This window comes from Amphiura filiformis, chromosome 4 (assembly GCF_039555335.1).
Source record: "Amphiura filiformis chromosome 4, Afil_fr2py, whole genome shotgun sequence".
NCBI classification, from domain to species: Eukaryota; Metazoa; Echinodermata; class Ophiuroidea; order Amphilepidida; family Amphiuridae; genus Amphiura; species Amphiura filiformis.
The window spans coordinates 67,016,731-67,031,729 of NC_092631.1; the positions used below are offsets into that span (position 1 = coordinate 67,016,731).

The following is a 14,999-nucleotide window of genomic DNA, read 5'->3' on the forward strand; positions in this document are numbered from 1 at the left end:
GGAAAATTTAAGCAGGAATTTTAGGGTTAGTGTTAGGGATAGGTACAATTAATTAGAGCCAGTGTTATATTTAGGGTTCTGGTTGAGGAGGAGGATAAGGAGGAAGAATAGGATGACAGTGAGGAGGAAGAGGATGATGGCATATAATGTGGTGACAGGGTACTTAAAATTTGATTTTGCTGTCAGTGCCACTGAGAGCTAGCCATGAACACACAGGCTCCTTTTTATGCCGGCAGAGAAGTTCGGAGGAGGGGTCTGGGACTCAAAAACGCCTATGTGCTAATTTAATGCCCCAGTCCATCCCACTCGTCAGCAGGACTGTTTGCTGTGCCTGTAAATTTCCAACACTATTAGAACTAAATCAACAATCAAGAGCTGTAAATTTATAATACTGTTTTATTGCAAAGCATAATTTAATAATATCTTACTTTACAATGTAATAGGTGAGTTGCGAATAATAATAAATATACCATGAAAATATCATTTTACATGAGCACCTCAAATTCAAAAAGGAAATTTTTACATTATTGCCGAGTTATAAAGTGTACTTCAGTTTGCTCTCCCACTAAAATAACACGCACATCTACATTCTACACTTACATATAAATTTAACTTTTATCCACTTGGTCATGAAGAATTGGGTAAAATTAAGAGAGAAATGATATAACTGGGCATAAATAGGTATGGCATCATCGGAACTTAATACCTATGTACTTTCCTTCTTGCTTTTAAGGGACGATAGTTTGGCTAAGTGAGTGGCGTTACTGTATAATTATAGCGAGTCTCGTCTCAAGTTGGATTTTGCAATGGCAGATTCAAATCGGTGTGTTAAAATGGTTGCATCGCCAGCGTGCGAATGAAATCACCCTTCTACATGTGTGTATACACACCGCGGGATTAGATTAGCGCGCAAGAATCAAATCTGCCACTGTGAAGTCCAACATGGCGTTACTCTCAACTTGAGATGAGACACACTATAACTACAGAGTGATTTTTTCAGGATGAATGCAAAGTAATTGAGGACGATGATGAAGTACAAACTAAATGACTGTACCCTGTACCATTGGAAACTACCAGTAACATTGCCAATGATGACAATTTACATGGGACAAGATTCAGGTTGTGTATGAAAAAAAAAACTATTTCAAGATATCCATAGCACTTAACTGAGAATCTTTTAATTTCTCAATGAATTTGAAACATGTATGGTGATGTCAAGGCTTTGATATTTAGGTTGGCAAGAGGCATTTGCTTCCCAATGGTGGAACACAAACCAATAGTACTGCAGAATGGTGACAAGCCAATATATAGGAAGTTTGCTTCACAAGGTTACATCCAAAAATTGGTCAGTCAACAGGCCTAGATGTATCATTTGATATGGCGCTTAATGGTCTTGACCTACCGGTATTTGCCTGTGCAACATTGGGAAGCAAACTTCCTACATTTATGTAGGAAGTTTGCTTCCCAATGTTGCACAGGCAAATACGTAGTATGTAGTACATATTATGCAAAACCTATCATACTATGGAATATTATGCTGAGAGGAACAATTTGAGACCATTTTGATAACAATCGGAGCAATTTTTCATATTTGACCCCTGTAGTAAATTGGCCCTGGATCCAAATTTGTTATTTCTATCAAGAGCTACATCTGTGCCAATTTTGGGGCTTTTCACCAAAATTTAACATGTTTGTTATGATTCACCATTCTGCAGCACTGCAAGATGCATTTATTTGCTTGCATTTTGTATTCCTTGCCTTCACAATGTACTCATCATTAGTCTTCATGTTAAAGTGTTTGGGGGCAATATCATTTTTATCAGCTGCTTAATAAATATGTACACAAAACTTTTGAAACAGTCTGCACAATATTGGGCATGAATGGTATGGTGCATCAGCACCACATATATATAAAAAAACAGCACTTAGGCCACAAATTTTTTTTCTTTGATTGACGTAATCTGACCGACCCTAAAATTAGGCCCAACCCTAAAATTAGGCCCGACCCTAGAGTTAAAAAAAAAAAATTTGCACAAATTAAAGTGTGCCGAGGTTTGTGGATCAAGGTCTAGACATGCCTGTGTGTAGCGCACTATAAATCACTGCACTTTTTCCTCCCTTTAAAATAAAATAAAAAATAAGTGGGTTTTAACCAACTAATGACATTTTGACTTCGATAAATTAATCCAAACAAAACAGCTTTCAGCCCTATATTTCACATGGTCAATGAGAAATATGTGGGCTTGCAATTGAAGCCAGAATTATCATTTGATGGAGAAAGAAGTGCAAAATGTTACAATGTTGTTAATTAGACTATCCTCCTTTAAGAGATTCCATGATGACCTTTGACTTGAAATCTTTTCATTTAAATTTTAAATACTTTTATCTACATTAACTATGCTATACATGTATACATATGTATGTAGTAAAATATCTCAATTTCTACCAAATGTATTATTAAAAACAATCAAGGGTGAGCTTTTCTACCTGGACTCAGTTTGGGAAAAGGTAAGCCCAGGTACACCTGAATTTAGTTTATCAGGACTCACTTTGGTCTAAACAGGACTCACTTTTGGGAAATAGTAACAGTCAGAATTTTAAACCAAAATTGTGTAATATCCACTGGCACAATTCAATAGTTGATTTTCAACAATAATAGCTGATCTCACATTGCAGAGAAACCCAATTTTGGTTCACCATTTCCTATTTCTTAGCTACTAGTATCTTATACACGTATAGACTATATGGTTCAGGACTAAAAGGGCCTGAAGTTTAATTTCAATGGGCTACAGTTAGGTAACTCATGGGCCCGTAGCTTAATTTCACCCTTGCAAACAATGTACAATATACGTTGCAAACAATAGATTTTGTAGATATTGAGAAGAAATTGCACAAGCATATTTTAAAATGACATGTTGCAAATGATAATGATCCCTTGTGAAGTTGTTGGCCAGTTACTTAATGTCTTATAGTATGCATAATGCATGCAATGCACATTCAAGCAAACACAAAACGATTTAAACATATTATAAATGTTGGGTTTTGGTAAAAACATCCAATAATCGTGTTTTATAAAGGTAATGGAAACACTTTGTATCAAAACACTGCAAAATGTTATTTTAAAATAATTCATGCAAACATTTTGTCAACTATTTTGTCAACAGTTAAATAACATTATATTAGAATACTTTCCAGTACGTTTTCAAAAAATGTTTTTAAATGCTATGAAGACGTTTTATACCCTTTATACAACCTTATATAACCCGACATTTAAAAGGGTGTTTTGCAACTTGTCTAACCTTTTGCGAATTATGTCCAAAACATTTTGTGATTGCTGGTATGTTTATTAAAAAATACAACTCTCACAATTATTGATGTGAATCTTGCCAAGGGGATATTTTGACATTTTCTGTCATCTGTACATGTACATCTTGAAAATTATTGTCATTACAAATCTTTATAGAAAAGAAAGATTTTATATGACCTAATACACTTTTTAACCTTCCATGGTATACTAATAGGCTAGCCCAGTGGTTCCCAAACTGTCGGTCATAACCTTTTTTTGGGGGGGGGGGGCAAAAGCCATTTGAAAATGGGTCGCAAACAAAACCCTTATGAATGAAAATCATGAAGCTAGCATTATAAAGTTAAACTGTAAACATCAACAAAAATTAAACAACCCGACTATAAATCATGTTTTCCAAAGCTGCATGGTGTACCTGAATTCAAAATTTTCTCGCATTACACGCGATTTGGCAGTAAGCACCTTTCGTCAAAATTGGGGTCGCTTGTAAAAAAGTTTGCGAACTGCTGGGCTAGCCAATACCTATGGCAAATACCATTATGATCAAATTTAGTACAAAGCGATTACCACATGTACCTAGTATTCCTCACACTTTTGTAATTATAAAAGAATTTTAAAATTAATTGCTAATTTCTTATTACAACATAATTTGCTATACATCTCTATAACTTTAAATCATCTTGTGATGATGGGGGTAGGGCTATTAAAGAATTACAATCTTACAAACAGGTAACAGTATTACCCTACCCTGTATAAAGTTATGGGAAACTTGCCTCCTCTTTAATAATTTATTACAAATGCCGATGGCTAAATCGAGGGGATCAGAAATCACAAGTCAGTAACAAAATATTGATCACATAACCATGTCAAACCTTAAGCACCCTATATCAACCATCCCTGATTGATTGATGCATAGATTAAAGAGATACATCATGGTATCCCTACTTGGTATATTATAAAAACAGCTAATAAAATACTTTTTTTTTGTAACCTAAAGCCAGTCAGCCATACAAAATAATCACACTCCCCAACACACATTCATCTTTTAATTAAAAGTTGATCTTACTGCTGCTGCTGCTGATGGAATACATGAAGAGCAAGATGTGACTGTGAAGTATAGTTTGATCAGCTTGTAATAGGCGGGAAATGTTAGGCTTTTACCACTACGCCAAAAAATAGACCCACGTTAAGAGTGCTATTGGTTGACCTCTCTGGTCTTTATTTTGTGTGTTAAAGATAGACAAAGTATAGGACTTTAATTAATAATTCGTGATGCTTCTGGCGAGATGTCACAAGAAATTTCTCTAAATAAAATATCTTGATATTAATCCGGGATGTTATAAAGCCCGCCTATTACAAACTGATCAAAGTATATATAGATACTGAATTCTTCTTTCCAGTGGTCACATTGCCAAATGGACAAATTTAAACCATAAGTTAAACATGCAAAACAATTACACACACACCCCCACACACTGTTTATATATTCATCCTTATCAGTGCTCTTCTTCTTGCTGCTGTTGGAATACAAGCATTGCAAGTTGTGAGCGTGAAGCAAGCCCTTCAGCTCTACCCTCCAAACATCTTTGGTATTGGTCCTCATGAAGGGTTGGGTGACAGGTGCGTTCCTGGAAGCGTTGTTTCAATGCTGGCTCTACAGCTCTGAATACATGCAATTTGGTGTTAAGGAACATCTCAAACAAGTCTATATCTGATTGAATATGATCTGTAGTACTACCGGGATGTTTTTCATCCCAAAGCTGCCTTGCGTGAGAATAATCCGAGTTGTAAAAACTTGCATGTTCGTATAAATGATTGTCAAAGTGACCTGCGCTTTTGCTCACGTCGATGTGATTCGGATTAGGAGCATCAGCATAAATTATAGCTGGGTCGTATTGGGAAAATGGAATTGGGAAGAAGACCTGCCATATGTTAATAGTATTCATACGGACACGATTTAAGAATTCAGTGGATAGTTCTACTTTGACGTTCGTCAGGAAGATGAGCGTGTCTGATGGGAATTTTGCAGCAACGACGTCCATGACTGCGATTAATGATGGTATACTTGTTTTAACGCTTATCCACGAAATGTGTGAACCGGGATACTTACGTTCAAGATAAGTAACATATCCTTTTGTGACCCCAAATATGTCGTTCGTCGCCATGCTACGTGCCTCTGTAGGCGTGTATATGAAAATTAACATAAGAGATGACTTATCATGGGTTTCAAGGCATATTTTGGAAAAGGAGTCGAGAAAGAGACGCACCTCTTCTCGATTGCTAAATACAACCGGCACAATTATTGTTACTTGTGTGTATTCCGTCACATAAGGCATGGAAACAATTTCCACTTTGTTAAGTGGCCTCAGCAAGTGCACTCTTTTCTGAATTTCCTTCTTCTCTCCTGTAAGTTTAAGCTCAAGATCCAACGTGTACTCCATACCTCTTGTAGGATCAAACCTGCGATAACCGTTGACTAGATGACCTAACATGAAGGCATTATCATACTTGTCATTGAGTCTACTCATAGCTGTTGTCAGTACCTCATCTATATCATGTTTATTGGCACCTGTTAGTGGGATCTTGGGTTCGGCATCAGATGATCCATACAGGTGTGTCATACTGAAGTACTCCCAGCTGAAGATATCAAATCTGTTATTAAAATAAACACAAGAGCATGTCAGTATTGAAATACAAAAATGCCAAGGTTTTGGTATCATAGTAATACATTTTGTACATGTAGCAGACTTTCAAATCAAAAATTACATTATATCGTCGGTCACAACACATAGTGGCATACGTGAAGGACAAAATATGTTCCCTAGAAAAACGTGTTTGACGAATAGGCTTATGATGAAATGAAATGATTAGTTTCCCGTCACATTTTTTCAGTGAAATATGAGGTCACGATTTCATTATTCATTATTTTGGACAATTTCATTATTGTCAAAACTTTCATTTACATCTATATTGTTGATGAAAGACCATCTCAAAACAGGGATTAATGCTTAGTTCATCATTACAAATAAAGATTTGAATTTGTTGTTTTTTTAAATGAAAAGAAATTTGCAATTTTTGTAATCACAAGACACACGATGAGGTAATCCTTAAATTTCCATTATTTACCACATCCTCTACCCGTACAACTAAGAAAAACTGCTGATTATGATGTCAGACATTTTGAGAGTTTCAATTTTAATTATTTCCATCTCAATTGTCAGATAATTGACATTTTTATGAAAATAATGAAAGTTTTGGTCAAATTGAACAGGTGATGCGGGCGGGTGACAGGAAACAGTAAAGTAAAAATGTCATTACATAGGCCATATGTTACTAATAACAGAGTTAACACTTCTCCACTGTTATCTCTCAGTGGCCTGATTCTACTTGAAATTGAAGTGTAGGATTCAAACTATTAAATTTTATCTTTAATAGTTAAAAGGCACACATGTAGGATATAGCTAACTCTAAACCTTTACGCTACTAAGTACTATGTGAAACAGAAAATTTGGAAAAGTCACTCTACGTCAATATGTGTTGCGACCGATGTATAGCCTGAGCAAAATAACACCTCAATAACAATTGTAGGGGTCAGAGTAATTATACCAGATCATAGGACTGGTAAGGATGCTTTCATTCCAGCATTGAGTGCTGGAAATCAAACTCAAGCTATATAGCCCTGACACACAAAAGTCCAAAGCGTATCTAAACTAAACCATTTCTTTACAACAGGTTTCTTATTTTTATTAATATTCACAAATTTTTTCCACATGTTGTATATATATTATGGCCAACTGTACATAAATGTCTACATGCATGGTATTTAAACAGGTGATAACCACTCAACCAACCTAGTGCTTGGATTATATGGACTGTGGATGCCAGTCGGCCATGACAGGCTTTGTTTTCCTTCTGGGGTGTACTTGCTGGTCACTTCAATAATCTTCTGATTTGCTGTAATCTTCTTATATGTCTGATTGAGTGCCATCTCATTGAAGAACATGTGCAGCTTGAAGATGGTTCTTCTATCCATCACATTGTATACAGTCAGGGCTTTACGTAGGCCTCTGTCACTCATCTCAACTGGAGTCAAAACTTTGTCTTCAAAATTGTACGAGTGATACAATGACCCCTGGGGAGAGAGTTAAACAATTGCGGATTAGTATTAGTATTGAATGCATCGATATGGTACATTTATATATAAAGTAGCAACCAAAATTATCTGTTTTGTAAATGTCAAATTCTGTGTGTGTTGTTTTCCATTTCCTAAAAAATAACCATAAAAAGTTACCCATTCTATACTTGAAGACCGAATTAAAAAGACTAGTGTCTGATGTCAGGGCAAAGGTGTGGCGTGATTGGTTGCTGACCTGCGCACTGCACAGTAAGGCATTTTTGGTCTGGTTGACAGGACGTCATACACAAACTTTTTAACTCGGTCTTCAATTATAGTGAAATCCCAATGTTTTTTCATTAAAAAACACTGTCAACAATTATGTTTCTGTCTAGAAACCTGAATCCAACATGGCGATGCACATGCTAACCTCGCTAAATTGGAGAAGTGGCCAAAAAACATCATGAAACTGCAACTATATGACCCCTAAAAGGTAAGTAATGATATAAATTTGAAGTAAATTTCAGTGAAATATTATTTGAAAATTTTATTATTATTATAAAATGTTTATTTTTCCACCATTCACATGTTTTTTAATGCGTACAAATGCTTTTTTCTTCCATATGACTTCAAAGTGCCTGTTTTTTGCATATTCAAATATACTAAAATAGTATCTTTGATATATTTAAGTACAAAATTATCAACTTTACACATCCATGTGTTAATTTTATACACCAGTATTTGTAGAATTCTGAATTAGAATTTTCATCCCTTATTCGGTGATCTACACATCTACATTTCACTGAAGGAAGATATCTGAATAAATGTGCATATTTTTAGAGTGCCCTTTACCTCATGTTGAGCAGAGCATACAGCTCCTGTGTGTTCATGGACACATCTACCAATCTCCAAATCTGGCATACTGCTCCAAGATTTCCGCATACAATCTTCCCAGAACTCTCCAACTTGATTCAACAGATTCCTGGAAATTATATATCCTGAAAACAAATAAATTGCCTGATTACTGCAAGGAAGTAAATAGTAATACACCAATTTTAGCCATCAATTTGCAGGAGAAACATGTACTGATACCTTAATTAATTGTGAGCCTGAAAGGACTTGTCATTTGTACTGTGCACTGTGTACATGTAAGTGGGTACTCTGAAACCCAGGGGGCACCATTCAAGATTCACAATTTCACAGTGTATTTTGCAACCAATTTTACCCCCTGAACAGAATTGTACCTGAAAGGTACCACCCTTACAGGCTTTTGATAAAATAAACCATTACCGTACATGTTTTTGTTAATAATTTTCTAATATTTATATTTGGGTGATGTGCTGTTCCTGATGCAAAACATGCCAGGGAAACATGTTTTGTGAAATGATCATTAAAATCACCCCTAAACGCACCAACTAGAAGTTTAATAAAACCAGGAATCAAACATCATTCACCATGAGGCAAAATCTGTATTCCTGTTCTACACAGTACCAGTACATGTATCAGGGTCTAATTATAACAAATCCTGCCCAGGGCAATATTACACATGTGTAATATTGCCCTGGGCAGGATTTTTCCTGTTCTTGCAATTGACGTATATTGACTGTGTAAACTTTCTAGGATTAGAATTAGTGATCACACACACATGTACGTATACATGTGCATGAGGCATTCTTATTCAGTTGGTGTGTCTTGTCACAAATGCATGCAACTTGATTGGTTTTCAGCTATACATTTACTCTCTACCTTGCATTTTTTGCATGTATACCACTTTGTCCATTTTTGTTTTCATTTCTTCATAAAATGCAAAAAAAAGGCAATAGGTGTAGTACCCCCTTAATGTTGCGATCCTGGGATGAAATCACCCAAGGTGATTTTGAAGTGTTCAGGATCTGGGATGCTGTGTTTGATGGAATGCTGTTCCATTCCCTTACTGTTTTTAATCTAAGAGGTATGGTGCCAAAATATTGAATTGGGCTGGTATGACTCTTCCGGGAAATTGGCCATGACCAACATTTTTATTCACTAAACTGCAAATTGCAGCTTAACATGCAGCCATGAGGATATGAAACATTTTTTGGAAAACCCGCTAGCTGGATTCTCTCTAAATACCAACTTTTTTCTCCCAAGGCCTTACATTGTACATTATTTTGAGTTGGGGAATTCTCAGAGTCATCACAAGCTATGGTGGATTGGGTAATCATAACCAAACAATTAATTTTCGGCCTAGTACTACAGACTAAAGTACTACAGACAGATGTACAATGTACGTATGGTAATGATCATGTCACAAATCACAATATCACCTGCTGTGGAAGCATCAAGCATAGTATATAGAGGCCTAGGTGTGGGCTGTGCAATAATTACATAATCCCCCGGCTAAAATTTCCAAACTACATGCCAAAAAATGCTTTCCCCCCAATCTCTGCCTGCCAAAAATTGCTTCCATTCCTCCTTAGGGCAAAAAATCTTTGCTCCCTCATGTTTTAGCGTCCCCTCCCGTTTCCTTTTTTGAAGATTCTAACTTTTTCTTTTCTAAAATCTCAGTTATCACTTTTTAATGAAGATGTTTGAGAAATTCTATCAAAACCTTCTATAGCCTTACAAATGAGAAGCACTTCAGGGCAGTTCTGTATTTTTATGTCAACAAAATGGTCAAAGTCTGAAACTCGTTTTTATCTCATATCTCAGTAATTTGACAGTATATTTTTGAAAATTGACTTCTGTTGCAAACATTCACTCCCAAAACTGCCATCTTTAACCACCTTGTTTTTAGTCTTCTTTTGGTTTCAAACAAATAACGTTTGCATATTTTGAAACTTGATAACTGACTTTCTCTGCATGAGGTGTCTTGGTTTTGCATCCCTGTTCTGTATTAAAAGAAATGTCAAATAATTTCATTGTTGTGTACATACAAATGATTTCAATTTGTATGTCTGCAAGTCCTGCAACGAAAAAAACGTATGTCCGCAACGGAGAACATTGAGAAATTTTGACCAAAAGATAAAGACTCTTGATTTTTTTTCTTTGCTGGTTATCAGCCTTCGAATTAAGGATCTGAAGGGGCACGGCAACTTTTTTAGGGCAAGTTGATAATTGCCTTGGATTTTCACTGAAAAGGCAAGGCAGCACAGCAGTTTGTAATATCAAGAGGGCATCATGGCAGCTGTTAAAAATTTGAGAAGGGCACTAAGGCAATTTCTCAAAAGTGAAGAAAACACACACAAACATAGATATATGATTTGATAATGAAGGGGCAGGGCTGGGGCACCGACGGCAACTTCATTAGAGGGCACGGCAAGTGACTGCCTTGGGCAGCCCTCGAATTAACCCACCCCCATTGCCGTAATGCCCTCAAAATATGTCCTTTACCGACGGCAGTCAGTTGTCGTGCCCTAAATGAAGTTGCCGTGGGTGCCCTAGCCGCCAGCCCTGCCCCTTCATTATAAAATCATTAACAAGTACTGGTTAAATCCCGCAAAATTGTGGAAAATTAAATCGAAAATCTTGAACACGATCGCTATTTTGAGCATCGTAATCCAGCTATCAATCACAGTACACACAATAGTTTGTTGTGAATTAATATTCATTACCCTACATAAGCTTACATATTCAGCCAATCACATCGGCTTTTATACATTATCTGGTTGCTAGAAACCGACTTCATCTGACTTCATTTTCTCGATTGGTCAGAGAAATACCTTCAACGTACTATCGACCAATCAGAAACGCTGTTAGTAACTAAAGCTTCCTCGACCTCGTGTCGTGAACAAAATCTGAGCGCTGGGCAAATCAATTGTTCTCTCGATTATCAAACATTGACTTCCCATTGCAAACCGAGGGCGATACCCTTCCGGTATCGTCTTATCATGTACATGTGAGCCCATCTCTAGATATGTTTGGCACGAAATAGTGATTATGCCGGCGAAGTTGATCAATATTATTACCAAAGTTACAGCTGTTTCATCGCTGTTTCGAGTCAGTTTTGCAGCTCAGAACTAGGGATCGCAAAATTAAACTGTTGATTTTTGATTGCTTTTTATTATAAAGCAGGTTTTTTAAGCAATCAGGTTAGTTTTAGTGTAAAGTTGAGAGTCGAATTTTACTTTGGTGTCGAATTCAGCTGATGGTAATGCATCTATTCACTTTTGAAAAATTGCCTTGGTGCCCTTCTCAAATTTTCAACAGTTGCCTTGATGCCCTTTGAAATATTATTAAATTGCCGTGCTGCCTTGCCTTTTCAGTGAAAATCCACGGCAATTATCAACTTGCCCTAAAAAAGTTGCCGTGCCGTGCCCCTTCAGATCCTTAATTCGAGGGCTGGCCTTGGGTAAAGGACATATTTTGAGGGCATTACAGCAGTGGGGTTGTGCACCCACGGCAAAATGCCTTGGGTGCTGTGGGTTAATTCGAGGGCTGCTGGTTATGGACGTGTTGATGATTTTTTCACTTAGGCCATCCAAAACATGGGTGGACCGGCCCCCTGGCTAACACATAGATGTATAAGATCTGAAAACTACAGAGCAATTGTAACTGAAACACATAACTCAAAAAGTTTACTTTCTGTGAATATGTCCGCAACGATTGTGTTTTTGTGACCCGTCATGCCAACTGAGAATGGGATTGGAATTTAATGTCAGGTAACTTTACACTTCTATCAGAGATACTTCAAATACAAGAGTTCAAAATCCAAAAGCCTCAAAAAGTTCTGCCATTCAGGAAAGTTTTGTGATCAGTAGAGGGGCCTAACCTACATGTACCAGCAGAAACACAAAATAAAAAAGACCTCTTTTTCCAGGTATCGTAGTGTGCATGCAAAAACAGAATACCTGTATTGGTTTTGCACCATTTTCCAATTATTATTTCCACCATTTTACCCTCCCCAGGGCTCATAACTATTGCACAGCCCTAAGGTGTCCGATTCAGTCAGTGTTCGATTTACCACCTGCATATATACATGTATGCAGGTGACTTTGATTCTGTGCAGTTAACTTTTCAAATGTACCTGCACAAGCGCATGTAGAATTTTAGTCGTAAATTACAGAACGGAATCAGAAACATACATTGTGCCTCTGAATCAAAGAAGTAATATAAATATATCCCTTACAAAATGACACCAATTTTTACTTTTCATAAATGATTTGTAAAAAAGACACGGCACAAACTTCATATTTTATATATGGTTGAATTGTGTGGAAGTTACTTTCACTAAATTGTGCATGAACATGTACCCTACATGTAGATTTCTACATGTTTGTTACCTGCACAAATGCAAGAAATTTTTTTCTGGTAAATAGAACACTGCTGATTCTATAGAACGGTTATTATGTTAATTTAGTTTACTTCACACATGACATTGACAAGAATAATTACCTGCTTCTCTCCTGCAGTAAGTTACCTCCATATCAGCCTCATGAATTGGAATTCCCATGTACACATCTTGACCTATGTTGATTTGACCTACAAAATCTATCATTCTCTCCCCAAACAAATATGTATCATCTTGTATCAGAAGGAAAAGTCATAATCATTCCCATAATTTTCATAAATACTCTTCCAGATTTCAAATGTCCGTGTCACCGTTTTATCGGCTTCAATTGGAACCACGTTGAGACCGGTTAAACCTGCCTCCGGATCACTACTTTTTGTGAAGAAAACAAGCTTAGAAACATAATGACTAATTGTCTTATTGATTCCAACAGTTGTTGACTCTAAATCGATGTCACCGCGTGAAACAACAACTCCAACAAAAAGCTTATCTCGAATGCCTAATTCTGAAGAAATATAGCGCATTCGTACAAGTCGATGTTGTTCGATGGATTTCTTGACAGGAGGGTTATTAGCAGTCATAAGTACTGGTTCAAAATCATCATCATTGAGCGGGTTACCTTTATCGTCGATACCGGCAAAAAATGCGTTGGTTTTACGACTACTGCCAACGTGGACGAAACTGTCGAACCCACAGTTGGAATCCAACAATGGGCTACACAATAAACTCAGCGTTATGCCCACACAAATACCTATTGCGATTGGAATTACAGGTCGTGATCGCGAAACAAAACGTCTTACAGGCCTAAACATGATTGCTGTCTTTAATAAAATATTGGTAGTTTATTAAAAAAATGTTTATCTTAGCTAAAAATTACACATTTTCCGAGACCATTTTCTTCGGACTTCCTACAATTTGCCGGCCATTTTGCAGTTTTGTTATGTTTTAAGAAATTTCCGTTTTAGACCAGGAGCACCACTCCACCTGACTTAATACAAGAAGAGTCTTTAAAAAGAACTTCGAGCTCACTTTAGGGGTGGTGGAATAATGTGTACCCCAGGGTGGTGAATAATAGGGGGGAGGGGGCGGCAAAGATTTTTTGCCAGGCCAAAAGCGGGGGGGGGGGAACATTTTTTGGCAGGTTGAAAGGGTTTTTTTTGGCAGGTCGAAAGGGGCGGGTGCTGAGTCTTTTTTATTATTATTACGCCCCCAAAAAAGGTGTAGGAAAACATTCGGAACACATTCAAATATGCAAAATTTCCTGCTCGCTACACTCGCATTATATGATAAGATTATTTAAAGTTTTAAATTTGGATTCACAAAAATCTTAGTGTGTAAGAGGCAGGGCCTTAGCTAGAAATTGAGGATTGCCCGTCACTTGAATAAAATTGCCTGTCCAAATTTGACCTTTAAAACATTTACCAGAAATCCATAGCCCATTGGGGGTTCAAAGAATTCAAATATGTGCTGATATGGCCTTGTTCTACAAATCTGGTCTACTAAAAAGGTCAATTAGCTTCTCAAAACATACAATTTATGATCTGTCATCTGTCAAAGGCATTAATTTTGCCCGTCCCAGGAGCAAATTGGCCGTCTAAAATGACGGCCAGACGGGTGGCTAGCTAAGACCCTGGTAAGGGGACAAAGATTTTTTGGCACGTCAAAAGGGCCCAGGGGAGGGCAATTTTTGGCAGACCCATCTTATTCCCATTAGCTAAAAATAATCATTTGGAGTTATTACTCACTGGAGTCATAGTGCTTCACCCATTGTAAAGTACACAAATGTTGTTGAGAGTAATTTTGAATACTTAATATTTATGTGCGCGCTGAGTCCCACAGCCCAGGACAGCCTTTCACTTCGGCAACTATGATGGTGGAATGGCCGTGCGTGAGTATTCAAGGATTTAGTCTAGAATCAGTGGTGGCTGAAGCATTAAAATTTAGGGGGTTTGGGTGACGAGTATATTTTTCCGGTTTTACTGCACAGTTTTGACTTTTTACGTGTGTGTGTGTGTGCGTGAAGTGCTTGATAAACTTCTATTTTAGACTATATATTTCAGCCCCAAATGAAGGTGTGTTTTCATTTTACTATTTGATGGGCCAATACATGCAAAGCGCAAAACTATGGGCCAAAACACTCATGGTTTTTCAAAGATGCACAGGGCAACTATTGCTGACAATAGTGGAGGAATGTCCTTTTTGCTTCAGGATTAATGTTGTTCAAGTTTTTACACCCCTATAAATCAGGGTCTTAGCTAGAAATTCAGGTTTGCCCGTCATTTGAATAAATTTGCCTGTCCCAATTTGACCTT

The 14,999-nt window shown here is 37.0% G+C and overlaps 1 protein-coding gene across 1 annotated transcript; it reads right to left on the minus strand.

The window, feature by feature from the left end:
- Positions 1-2,680: 2,680 nt before the first annotated feature.
- LOC140151251 (chondroitin sulfate synthase 2-like) lies at positions 2,681-13,619 on the minus strand. Its single transcript, XM_072173522.1, is given in 5 exon segments — positions 2,681-5,956; positions 7,156-7,436; positions 8,271-8,416; positions 12,792-12,938; positions 12,941-13,619. Coding segments are annotated over 5 exon segments (2,289 nt in total). The 5' UTR covers positions 13,500-13,619; the 3' UTR covers positions 2,681-4,800.
- Between the last annotated feature and the right edge of the window lie 1,380 nt (positions 13,620-14,999).